General features: G+C 53.0%; 1 protein-coding gene across 12 annotated transcripts in view; it reads right to left on the reverse strand.

Moving 5' to 3' along the window:
- SH3PXD2A (SH3 and PX domains 2A) overlaps window positions 1-13,041 on the reverse strand; it is a 261,628-nt gene that overhangs the window by 70,365 nt on the left and 178,222 nt on the right. For 2 of the 12 annotated variants that reach the window (XM_084995274.1, XM_021072768.2), the window contains exon 1: window positions 12,241-12,309. The exons of the other annotated variants lie outside the window; for them this stretch is intronic. In XM_084995274.1, coding sequence (XP_084851400.1) covers window positions 12,241-12,253 — 13 coding nt within the window. In that variant the 5' untranslated portion in view covers window positions 12,254-12,309. Of the gene's footprint in view, window positions 1-12,240; window positions 12,310-13,041 lie in introns of those variants that run through there. 12 annotated transcript variants of the gene reach the window in all.

Raw genomic sequence — 13,041 nt, forward strand, 5'->3', positions numbered from 1 at the left:
GTGAAGAAGGTCAACAGTTTGGGAGGCATATAGGACCAAGAGGAACTGGAGCAAGAATTTTTTTAAAAAATCTTGGTTCTTGTGCTTAGCCTGCTACTTAGCTCACTGATTCTGGGGCATTTAGCAAATCTCTGAGCCTCTTCTCCTGCGAAATGGGGAAAAAAATGTCTTCCTTGTCTTCTTTGCAGGGTTGCTTTAAGAGCAAAATGGGAATTCCCCTCATGGCGCAGTGGTTAACAAACCCGACTAGCATCCATGAGGATGCGGGTTCAATCCCTGGCCTTGATCTGGTGTGGTCATGAATTGTGGTATAGGTTACAAATGCGGCTTGGATCTGGCATTGCTGTGGTGTAGGCTGGCAGCTGTAGCTCCAATTTGACTCCTAGCCTGAGAACTTGCATATGCCGTAGGTGTGATCCTAAAAAGCAAAAAAAAAAAAAAAAAAAAAAAAAAAGAGTGAAATGGCCTAATGCCTGTGAAAGGTTTTAGAGGGGTAAGAATTAAGCCTTTGGAACACTGAAGGGGAGTGACTGACAAAGTTGGTGACTAAAGCCATGGGTGTCTAGGAGACAGGGTCCCTCCCTTGGCCATCCTGCAGGACCCAAGCCCCTGCTGCAGCCAGATCAGCATGAACCAAGGCCCAGTGAAAACTGGGTGCCTGCAAGTCTCAGCCAAATACAGTGACCTGAGGACGATAAGGTGCCGAACCTGACTCTTGTCAAGTCCAGGAAGCCAGAGAAATCAAAGAACAGGACTACAGGGGCCCCTGCCTTTAAGGATGCGCCCTCCCCAGACACATATACACCCAAGAACCATATAATAAACACCTGGGGGACCTAAGTTAGGAGAGGGACTCCCATTACTTTGTAATAAGGTTTCCTTTAACATTGAGTAACTCCAGAGCAGTGAGAATTGGGTTCAGTTTACCCAAAGCCAGTCTCAAACTATGCTTCCAGGAATTCTTCCCTGGTGTAAAGCAAGTTCCACCCATCCAAACTAATAAATCCAGAGTGGGCTTGGAGCCCAGGTGGGAGAGACAGAGTGCAGCCAACAGCACAAACTCCTTGGAGAATGAAAGCAAACCCAGGTCTCAGGGGGACCAGGGCAGGGTCACGGGTCTTATTGGCTTACACAGCCCCCGCCCTGGGCTCCTGGCTGGAATGAATACTCCCCACCCCCAACCCCATTCCTGGGTCATCTTTCTCTATGTCCTTCCATTTTTCATTATCTTAGTGAATTTGGACACTCGAGACCCCTCCCTCTTTGGGAATTCTATTGTCCTTACCTCACTGCAGCCTTGAACTGATTTTTCTTTTCTTTTTTTTTTTTTCGGCTTTTTAGGGCCGCACCCTCAGCATATGGAAGTTCCCAGGCTAGGGGTCAAACTGGAGCTACAACTGCCAGCCTATGCCACAGCCACAGCCACTCGGGATCCGAGCCCCATCTGCGACCTACACCACAGCTCATGGCAACGCCGGATCCTTAACCCACTGAGTGAGGCCAGGGATTGAACCTGCATCCTCATGGATCCTAGTCAGGTTAGTTAACTGCTGAGTCACGAAGAGAACTCCTGAACTGATTTCTAAATAACTGTTGTATTTCAGTCTTTTCTCTCCTTTTGTACAACTGAACTTTGCATAGGGCTAGATTTCTTAGCTCTCCAACAGACGCCACATGTGTCTTTTCTCTTTTTGACTAGGCCGCCAGGGAACTCGGCCAATAGCCAAATCTTTACCAGAGCCCTCCAGAGCTAACAGTACTTCACAAAGAAGCAGTTCCTTTACAAAAAAAGTAGTCACTTGACCTACATGATATACAGGGCCTGAAACAGAGCAGCAGAAACAGAGGCACAACCATGAAAGTGATATGAATGACATCTGGAAAAAGCACAGCACGATGGTTAAGATGGTTAAGACAGAACAAGCAATAGCTCAAACATGACTTCTAGTCCAAAGTCACAAAGGTGGAAGGTGGGGTGTGTTCAGCTGTAAGGTGGTGGTGGGGCTGCTGCCTGCATGGGTACCTCTGCAGCTTGCCCCAGGGAGAGCGGCAGCCTCTAGCTTGTCATCTGTACCCACAACATGAAAAAAATCATGCCCTTGGACTAGAAGGGTGAGGAGTCAATGCTGCTACAGCAGCAGCCCAGACCCCTAGCCCTGCCTCCTATGCTCACAGCCTGCAATGCAAGGCAAGGCTGGTATTAGGTAGCGTGATCTGTGCAGATGCACAGGCAACCTCACTTAGGAGGGCCCTGTGGTTGATTTAATACCCTTCTGTCCCCAATTTGAAATCTTTAATACTTTATGAACAAGAGCCCCATAAATTATGTAGCTGGTTCTACCCAAGGTCTGAGGGTTCTGAGCCACAGATTTTGAGCTAAATGAATTACTCTAAAGGCTGGAAGAAGCACATGGGGACTCAGGATCAGAAAGGATAAGAAATTTGCCTAAGATCATACACCAAGTCAGTGAGTGGCAGGGCTGGGGCTAGAACGATCATACAGTTCTCACTTTTTTTTGGCTATGCCCACAGTATGAAGTTCCTGGGCCAGGGATCAAACCCACGCCAGAGCAGTGACCAGAGCTACAGCACTGACAATGCTGGGTCCATAACCCACTGAGCCACCAGGGAACTCCAGTTCCCACTTTCTTAACACACATGCTAGGTACTGGGCTAAACCTTTGATGAGCATCATCTAATTTACTCCTAACAATCTGTAGCTTACAGATGCAGGAAAGCTGAGGGTTTTCACAAGGCCCCACAGCAAAGAAGTCAGGGGTCAGACTTGAGCCAAGGCAATCTGGCCAAGCACTGGGAACAGAGGGGCCTGAAAAGGGGGGACTTCATTCTCTGGATCCTCCCTGGCCACTGGCTCATTTATTTTCATTGGGCTTCTTTTTGTAAGCACAGCCCTATTTCTATTCATTTTGCTCTCAGTAGGAAGGGGCCTGCCTCCTTCCCCAGAATCCATGTGGGGGCCGCCCAACCCAGGGCAGGAATGCACCACTGACCTTCTGGCCCCGAGCCAGGCAGTCAGAGAACAGTCAGTCTCCCAACTCAGGTGGGGAATGGGGTGGGAGCTGGGCCCAGAGCCACTCCACAGCCCCTTAGGGACCAAGTCCAAGGACACCCACTGAGGGCATGGCTGGGGCCAGCAGAGATAGCCCAGCCCACATGGAGGTGGGCAGAGGGGCAAAGGATGCTCCCAGGGGCTGTCCTGGCAGGAGGGAGGTGGGCAGGTCTGCGTGCTCCCTTCACCCTGCTCCAGAGACCCTCAGCTTCCTGGCTGAAGACAGGTGCTGTGGTTAGTCAGCCACCCTGTGGGTGGACAGAGGGGCGCCCTGTGGGGAGGCCAGTGGGGCTCTGAGCCTCTGCTCCTGCAGGTGCTGCCTGACCCGCAGCAGCCCCTGTGGTGGCAGCCTCTCCCTAACCTCTCCCCACGCTGGGGCGCATACAAGAGACAAACTAACACTGCTGTGAGTTCCCGGATCCCAGACACCCCCCCACACACACACCAGCCCCGGGTGGTCTGCCTTGGTGGTCCTCCCCCACTTACTGGGACATCTCCCCTCCAATTCTCCCACCCACCAGCCGGTGAGGGTGAGGCAGCGGCAGCAGCAGGAACAGGCTAGGGATGCAGGATGAGCAGCCGCTGGGGCTCCAGCCCCCCACCTTCCCGGTTCAGTCTCCACCAGAGCCCTGAGTGAGACATGGAGTCAACAGCAGCGGACCCAGGCCTGACCGTGCCACCCCAGAGCCACAAGAGAGGACTGTCTCGTTTTCTCCAGACAGGATTCCTGCTATCAGATTATCAGTCAATCAACCATGAGATATTTAATGGGCATTTACTACGTGCATAGCTGGAGGCCCCTGGCCATGACCAACAGACCCTCCAGCCTCGGGACAGAGTCACAGACATCACAGACACTCTTCCGGGAGTTCCTGACTGCTTCAGGAGTCACGTAGGTTTGGGGGAGGCGGTGTGGCTCTCTCAACCACCTGCCTGGCAGTGTCAGGCACTCAAATGCCACTCAAGTGCATCCTCACTGCCCCAGGCTGCCCAGACTTGACCAGAGGGCAGGCTAGGGGCAGATTCAGCAGGCAGGGGCCCTGGGTGAGGGCTCATGAGGCAGAGGGATGCAGCAGGGCTGAGACCTGGAGGCCTCGGATCTGCAACTGGACCCCACCTTTGGAGCAGGGTTCATAATGTCTCAGCAGACATCTGGCTGGACACTGCCAGAGGGGGATGGGGGTGGGGATGAGGGGGCAGGGGCCAAGGGCAGAGTTCACCTGCAAACTGAGGTTGAGCATGACCCCCCTTTCCGAGGTTTGCTGGAGCCCCTCATCTGGTCCTGGGCAGGATCTCTATATTGTTCACTGATCAGGTCAGGTGGCTCCAGACTGTCTGGATAGTGCTGAAGTCGCAGCAAGTGCTTGGCACATAGTAGGTGCCTAACCCACATTTGTTTTGAGTCTCTCCAATCAGATCTGAAGTTCCTCCAGGGTCTTAACCCCCAGTATCCTCGCCGCACATGGAACAGGAGGCAGTGCCCAGAAAGTCCTGGCTGCTGGGAAAAAACCCTTGGACCCAAGGGTTTCATGGGGAAACTGAGGCCGCGCTCACCCTCCTGCTCCGGGGCCTTCTTGGCACAAAGGGCCCTGCACTATCTCTAGTCTAGCTTTTGCCTGGGATGGCCTGAGGCACACACAGGCACCCTCAGGCCAGGAAAGACCCTGAGCCTCCCTAGCTGGTGCTGCACAGAATAACTCACAGCAGGCCTCCGACGCCACAGAACATCCCTGGAAGGCTGCAGGCTTCCAGCATCTGCTCTAAAGCCCTTCAAAGAGATTTTTTTAAAAAATGTATCCATAACCAATATGGTCTATGGCAAGATGGATGTTGCAGGAAATGGGAGTCTGAGCGAAAACAACTGGCTTATCTATGATGTCTGGTGGGAGCGGGGCTCAGCGTAGCCTTCCAGGGTGGGTGCCCAGAGCCTGGGGCCCCTCCTCGGCCCCATCCCTCTCCTGTTTTGCATGGTCTGGACCAATCCCCTGAGCTCTCAGATGCCACGTAAACAGAGTGAGTGAGTGAGAGAGAGAGAGAGAGAGAGAGAGGGAGGGAGAGAGAGAGAGAGTGTGTGTGTGTATGCAGCTAGCTGCACGCGAGCACACACGCACACACACACAAAATCACTGCTTGGGAAATCCCCACATCTGGCTCTCATGTGATCAAGCTATGCCCAGGAGGGCGCAGCTGGGAGGGCCTGGAGGACCAGTGGGTCAGGAGTGTGCGAGCCCTCTGGGGAGCAGGAAGTTAACCCTTTAGCACTGCCTAAAGCTGAGCTTCCACTCAGGGAAGAAGGCTGGAAGGAAACTCCTGCACTGCCTGGCTTGCTGTGCACATGAGGCAAGGAGGGACTCCTGCCCCCTTCCCTGGTCTTCACCTGAGACTTGAAAGGGCTGCTCTTTCTCTGTCCTGTCAATCCTGGGCAATCATCAACCACTAGGGAGACCCACTGGATGAAGAGCCCTTCCTGACCCATCTCTTTGATATTTAATGAGCACTGCCTAGTGCCGGGAACCCAGCTGGATGGGCCACAGCCGTGGATTTGTAAGGAATCAGGATTCACGCCCTCCTTTTGCAGGCAGGACATGCATCCCTAGGAGACCACTGAAGCCAGAGTCCTCCTAACATTAAGGAACCGGTCAGAGGTGACCTTTGGGGCAAGATCTCGCCAACCCAAGCACCTGATTTAATTTTATAACTAGACCCGTTAAGCTTCAATGGCTTGCGTGGCTGAGTAGTAACTCTGGCAGCACCCCCAGCAGGCACTCTGGGGATGCGGCAGACCTGCCCTGGCCCAGCTTAGAGGACGTGGCATGTTCGCACCCCCAATGCTGAGACTGACCAGATGCCTCTGCAGGCTGTTCTCCCTCTTCTCCGGGCTGACTCATTTAAAAACCTCAGGGAACCAGGGCTGGAAAGGCTTGCTTGGCACCGCACCCACAGGCAGGCTGTGCCTCGCCGCCCCCCCTCCCCCCCGCCCCGGGGAGGCTCCCTCAGACCCCCTCTCCCATCGCAGCACTTGGACATGGGCCTCATGGTATCCACCTCGGTATCCCTGGGCTGGGACCGCAAGGCCTGGCACAGAGGAGGTACCCAGATGTTCACTGGACAAATCTACACTCCAGCCACGGCCAGAGCCAGTGAGGTCAACTACAGGTCTGGCAGGAACCACCCAATCCTAGAAGGAGAGTATGGTACCAGCATCCATTTGGAAACTTGCTTCTTATCAACTTGGCCCTCGAGCATTCCCCCAGCCCTGCCCATGGGAGAGCTGCTGCTAGTGGACACAGAGTCCTGGGCTTAGAGTAGAGAGAGCAACCGAGGTCACTGAAGAAGTTGGGGAAAGGGCCCTCTTACTCACAACCCTGTGACCAAATGCAAATGAGGAACTGACAGAGGGCTCTCGGAGCCCCTGGGACTGTGTATGGCAGAGGTGACAGACCAGGAGAACCTGTCCCTACAGGGAATAAGGGATGTTAACATCTGTGTTTGCAAGGTTTCCCCCAGGGGGCAGTTGCCAACATACAAAGACAGTCTTAATTTGGCCTCTTGTCACTAGTCTGTCATCACAGCTTGACCCTCCTGCCGGGAACAGTTATGTACCTGACCCTGACCCTGACCCAGCACTCAAGGAGCCTAAAAGGTCTGGGGCTGAGGGCGAGTCCCTGGCTAACAGGAAAGGCAGCCCCCAGACCCTGGCAGGGGCCTTCTCCAACACGGCATCCATTAGCCAAACGCAACGTCAGGGGGGAGCATCTTTCTTGGGGGGAACATCTCGAAGAGGTGGTGGCTCTTCCTTTCGAGCACAGGGAAGTGAAGGGACTTTCTGATGTGGCCCAGTTTTCTCGGTAGAAGAAACATTAACAAGATGTTTGCTAACGTTCTTAACCTTAAACCAAATACATCTTCATACCAGCTGCGTGGGTCACACGTGGCAGTGACAAGATCCAGAGGGCAAAGCAGAAAAGAGTCGGGGGAAAAACCTTTTTTCCTTGCAAACGTCTAAGTTTTACCGAAACTTTGGAAACAGTTTCCTTTGCCGTCACATTTCAAAGTCAACCGATTATAAAAATGTCACGAGCAGCTGACTTACACACGCCACATTTCGGTTTCTGAACAAAGTAACTTTAGATCAGAAAAAGGTGCTAAAACAGTAAGTAATGCACATTTCCCCCCAAATCTTTGTTTTTCCGTTGGCTTTGTCATTCCTGGAAATGTTGCCTCTCTTGTCACATGTCTGTAAACCAAAGAGCCCAAGTGAGGAACAAGTTGTTTTCTGGCTGAGGGCCACGGCGGGAAGCATTTCTTTGCTGGACCACAAAGTGGGTGTTTCCTGCCCAGAAGGAGAAAAAAACCTTGTCGGCTGGGCAGATGAGGTCTCGTCACTGCCCCTGACGAAGCCAGAAGGGATGTCAGAGGCTGGGCAGGCTCTTGGGATGGCCACTCCCCAAGGCCGGGGCGGGGCTGGTGATCTCCGGCTGCCCCTCCCCCACCCCCACTGGCCTATCTCCCTGACCTAGGACACAGCTAAATGGCACCTTCAAGGAACAGCGCCGTCTCGTCTCCGTCCATCCTGGGGGTTCCGATTCTTCTGCGTCCTCACTGTCTGCCTCCCCTGAAGGCAGCGCCATCAACCCATGTGCACGACCCAGACCAAATCCAACCCTGTCTTGATCTCAGGATCCCTGTGGAGCCCCATCAAGACTGCCTGGTGTTTCTGGGCACCACCCCTAGAGATGGTCTGGGCAAGGCCTGGGACTCTGTGCTTCAACAAGCAGGCTCAGGATTCTCAGCACACCTCTGGGCCTTTGCACATGCTGTCCCTTTCCCGACCATCTTCCCATTTTCCCAGCAGAAGCCAGGTGATAGGAATGAGGAGGGCAGAAAGAAGCTAAGTGGGGCTGAAGAAATCAAGGCCACTTACCAGCTAGCTGCCTCCTTCCTGGGGGTGAGATCTGGGATTCCAGGATTTGGGGAGCCCTCCCCTCCCCCACCCCTGCTTCGTATGTCCATGGGTCTAAGCCAGTAGGCAGCGGGACCAACACTGCCTGTTGCTGGGGGTTGGGGGGGGAGTCACGGCACAGACATGCACTTTCTCCATCACATCACTGCCACATGGGCTGGCTGTGGAGCTGCCAACTCAATCAGCCTCCTTTCATTTCCAATTAGTTGGTTTCGAACTCCAAGAGTGACATCAGGCTGAGGACCCAGAGCCACGAAAATAAAAATTATTTAAAAACACCAGCCCGGGTAAGATGCCAGAACGCAATGCCTTCACGAGACATGATCGCTTTTGGAACAGGCGGTTGGAGGAATGTCTTGGCCATGTTCTCTAAGGAGCCTGGGCCTTTTTCCCTGTTGGGTGGCTGGGGCAGAAAAGAAAGCCTCGGAAATGGCTTTGACAAGTCTTGCTGATACACAATCGCATGTTTCCTTTCAAGATGCATCCCTTCCTAGCCTTTCACTCCTGCCAGGCAGGACACCTCTCCTGCCCTTAACTTTCTCAAACTCATCCCAGCCTCTGAGCCCTTGTCTTCTACCAGGGGCACCCGCTCCCCCCCCTCTGCTCACCCCATCCCTTCATCGTCCAGGACACAACCTTGGCCCCTCCCATCTATGCTAGTGCCCCACCCTCAGCCCCTTCTATTTGAAGCCCGCTGCTTTGGGATGACGACCCATCCCTGGATTTGTTGAGGAATCCCTGGGAACAGACGGCTTTCTCAGCTAAGCCGTGAACTCTCCAGGGCTGGGACCAGCAATCGCTTAAAAGAAATGGAAGCCTTCAGGAGGGGAGTGAAGGCTGCTGCCATCTGCTTTGTTCCTGGCCTGTTTCCTCTGTGCCCGGTAAGCAGGGCAGGCCAGGGTCAAGAGAGAGCCCTGTTCTGCTCTATGTCCTACTGGGGCTTTTGTCCTGGGGAAGATGACACTACCGGGGCTTTACAGACCTGCTTTCTCTGCTTCACCATGACCCTCACACCTCTGCCTCACTGCACAGTTTGGCGGGAGTGTGCTGAGCAGGAGGCCAGGTCCGGCCCATCGCTCACCTGGGGCAGGCAAGAGCCCCTCTCCTAGTTGCCTCCTCTATAAAAGAAGGCAGGAAGACTAACTTTTTACGGTAGCCGGAACCTACCTACAGGCAGGTTTTGCTTTAAGCCAGTCCACTCTGGAGTTCCCACTGCAGAGCAATGGGATCGGCAGTGCCTTTGGATCCCCGGGACACAGGTTCGGTTCCTGGCCAGGATCTGGCACTGCCGCACCTGTGGCCTAGCTCATAACTGTGGCTCAGATCTGATCCCTGGCCCAGGAATTTCATATGCTTCAGAGAGGCCAAAAAAGAAAAAAAGCCAGTATACTTTATTAAAAACCAAATTCATGCAAAGAGAAATTAAGGGGAGATCAGTTACACCCTGCAAAGGGACCTGTTACTCAATTAAGAATCCCTCATGACCAGTGGGTTCCTTCGAGAAACCGCAGGGCCCCCTCCCAGTCTGTGAAACCTCCTGCTAAATAGAGGTCTCCAGAGCCCAGTCCTGCTCACCTGTGGCTCCCTCAGGTTTTGGCTCTGGGAAACAGACCTTAGCAGAAAGAGGTCTGGATCAGAAGGACCAGATTTGAATCCTGTGTCTACCTGGCTAGGTGACCTACCTCTCCTGGTCTATGAAAGGGAGCAACCAGAGCACCTGCCCGGGTTGTTGGGAGGCTGACTGGCAATTATTAGACACTGCACACCCTGCCCTCACCCTCTGATGAGCCGAGTCTCTCCTGGAGGAGGGCAAACACCAAAGCCAGGGTCTCTCCTGTTCAAGAGCTGGACACCCACAGTGCTGTCTTCTACTCACGACAAACAACTTAACTCTGAGTGTTTCCTGCACCAGATACTTCATATATAACAACTCATATTCAAGCCTCAAACAACCTGGTGAAGTACCATCATTATACCCATTTCACACACGAGGAAACTAAGGCACAAGGAAATGAAGGACTTGTCTAAGGCTGGCGGAGCTGGGACACGAAACTAGGCACTCTGGCTAATGAGTCTGTGTTCTTAACTCTACAGAATATTCTGCAATGGGATTCTGAGCTTTTTTTGTTTGTTTGTTTCTTTTTTCCTTTTAGGGCTGCACCTGCTGCATATGGAAGTTCCCAGGCTAGGGATGGAATAGGAGCTACAGCTGCCAGCTTACACTACAGCTACAGCAATGCAGGATCCAAGCCTCATCTGTGACCTGCACCGCAGCTCACGGCAACACCAGACCCTTAACCCACTGAATGAGGCCAGGGATCGAACGAGCATCCTCGGGGATACTGGTCGGGTCCATAACTGGCTGAGCCACAATGGGAACTCCCTGCAATGGGATTCTTAATTGCGTAAAAGGTCTAGGTTCTCTGCTGGGGCCAGGCCCTGGACTCACAGAATGAAAACAAATGATTCAAGTGGGTCTATTACTCTCAAATGCAAGCTAAGACCAATTTCTCCCCTCCTTCCTGAACCTATCAATGATGAAAATAGCAACAATGGCAGCCTCTATCACCAAGGGCTTGCTATGTGCCGGGCCCTCTGCTGATTCATTCCATTTATTAGAGGCAGGCACTATTTTACCCCCACTCCCATTTTTCATATGGGGGCATGAAGGTCGGAGGTTAAGCAGCTTGCCAGTCACAGAGCAAACACGCAGCAGAGCCGGAGTTCAAACCCTGTCTGACGCCAAAGCCTAAACTCTGAACTCCAAGCGACATGCTTCTCCACAGTGAAACTACAGTAAGGCTGATCTCATTAACTCTGTCCAGGGATGCAGATTGTATGATAACTAAAATGGAAGCCGGGCTGAGCTCACCAAGTTTCCAAGGAAAAGTATAAACAGGATTTCATGAGGAACATCATCACTGGCCAAAATGAAACAACTTGCAACACTCTTGAGCAACCTCATTTGCATTTCAACGAGCTGCAGCTCATCACAGACTCCTGGGTGGGATGATGTCTCTGATGCTATCCCAGGACCAGCCCATGAGATCCGCGGCCGCCTGTGCCCCCTAGTGGTGCAAGTTAGAACTGCCCAGCTAACAGTGCTGGAGCCTTGCAGCTTCCCAAACTGAGAGCACTAGTCCATCTTTCCTCGTCTGAAGAGAAGCCCCTGCTCGGGGGAACCTGCTCTAGCCCTCTGAGCGCCCAGAGCCGTGCTCACCTTGAGGAGGCCAATCCGCTAACAGCAACAGGCTCTTCCTTCTTCCAGGCCCAGCCCAAAGCCCTCTAATTGCATCATGCCTGAACCCTCTGCACCTTCCTGCAGGTGGCTGCTCCTCCATTTTTATGGGCGTAACCATCTGTTTTATGTGTCACCTTGGCTAGGCTACAATCCCTAGTTATACAATCACACACTAATCCAGGAATTGCTGGGAAGGTATTTTACAGATGAAATCAAGTTCCTTGTTGACTTTCAGTGAGATTATCCTCAGCAGTCTGAGGGGCCCTGAGTCCATCAGCTGAAAGGCATTAAGGGCAGAGCTGAGGCCTAACTACAGAAGGAATTTCACCTGTGGACCACAACCCCCCCATCTGCCCTTCGACTTCAGACTTGTCTAGCCAGCCCCCACCACTTCATAAACCAGTCACCTGCAAGAAATTTCTTAATATATAGCACCTACTGGTTGTTTCTCTAGTTGAGCCTGCATGGTACAACAGTACAGGTGAGGTCACGGAGCTCAGGTGAAGGGATTTTCCCAAGGTCGTGGGGCTGAGAATGGGGGCCCAGGAGATCTGACATAAACTAACCCCCACCTAGCCTACCCCAGATCATCAAAATCCATCTCGTCCCTCCATTGCTGCCAGAGGCCTCATCTCCTCACCTGTCCCCTCCCCTTAACAAGCTCCACTCACTGGTCAGAAAAATCCTTCTGAGATCTAGGTCAGATCATGCCCCAATGCCTCAATCGTTCTTCATCTCATAGTGAAAGTCAAGATCCTTAAAATGGCCTGGTCTGTGCTGCTGGCCACTGCTCTCCCCTCCTAACACCTTGGCCTCCACCATGTTCCACTCCAGCCACGAACCTCCCTGCCTTGAGGGCGCCAGCATGCTCCCAGCCCTGGGCCCTTGCACTCGCTGTGCCTTGGTCTGGACGGCTCTCTCCCAGGTAACCTCCTTGCTTCCCTCTGTCCCAGAGTACATTCTTACCTGCACAGTTCATCACCCAGAGCTGACTGCAAACTCCTTGAGGGCAGAAAGGCACATTCCCTTGACCTCAACACTTCACACAGTCCCAACTTAAAAAGCCGAGCTTGGTCCTGCTTCCCCACCCTTTGGGCATGCGCATGCTCTGTCTCTAGATTAGCAAAGCCTCCTGCTCTCTGCCCCAATCAGAAAAACTCCTCCTCTTCCCAGATAACATCCCACCTGGAGGCTGCAGCAGCCTCTCTTTGCTGACCTGCAGTGTCATTTCTGCACTCATGCCTTCTCCCATCTACCCACCCATCCACAAGCACCAGGGGACCTGCTACTGGTTCAAGCCCTGCAGCAAAGTCTGCTTTCGAGGAGGTGGGACACAGATAACAAACAAGCACAGTCACAAGAGTGTGGTCAGTGATGTGCAGGAAGTAGTAGGGTGACCTGAGAGGGCAGCTAGATAGCAGAGGAGGGGCAGCTTCTCTGAAGTGGGACAAGCAGAAATCTTTAGGAGCCAGTCACGTAAAAGAACACGAACAGCATTCAGGCAGAAGGAACAGCAAGTGCAAAGGCCATGTGGAGAGCCTGATGTGCTTAAGGAACAGAAGGTGACTGAGCAGAGTGCTGGGGTGGGAATGGAGGGTGGGGAAGAGGGTTCGAGCCTAGGGCAGGCAGGGGCCAAAGCATACATGGCTCTGCCAGCTGGGATGAGGACTTTTTCTGGGTAGGATGGGGGAATTTAAGCAGAAAAGCACATTATTTAATCCATGTTTGGGAGCGCTCACTCTAGCTATGGTGTGGAGAATGGCGTGC

This window comes from Sus scrofa, chromosome 14 (genome assembly GCF_054392235.1).
Source record: "Sus scrofa isolate SSC_HxYL_T2T_F1_AM1 chromosome 14, Sscrofa_HxYL_maternal_Yorkshire_Landrace_v2.0, whole genome shotgun sequence".
NCBI classification, from domain to species: domain Eukaryota; kingdom Metazoa; phylum Chordata; class Mammalia; order Artiodactyla; family Suidae; genus Sus; species Sus scrofa.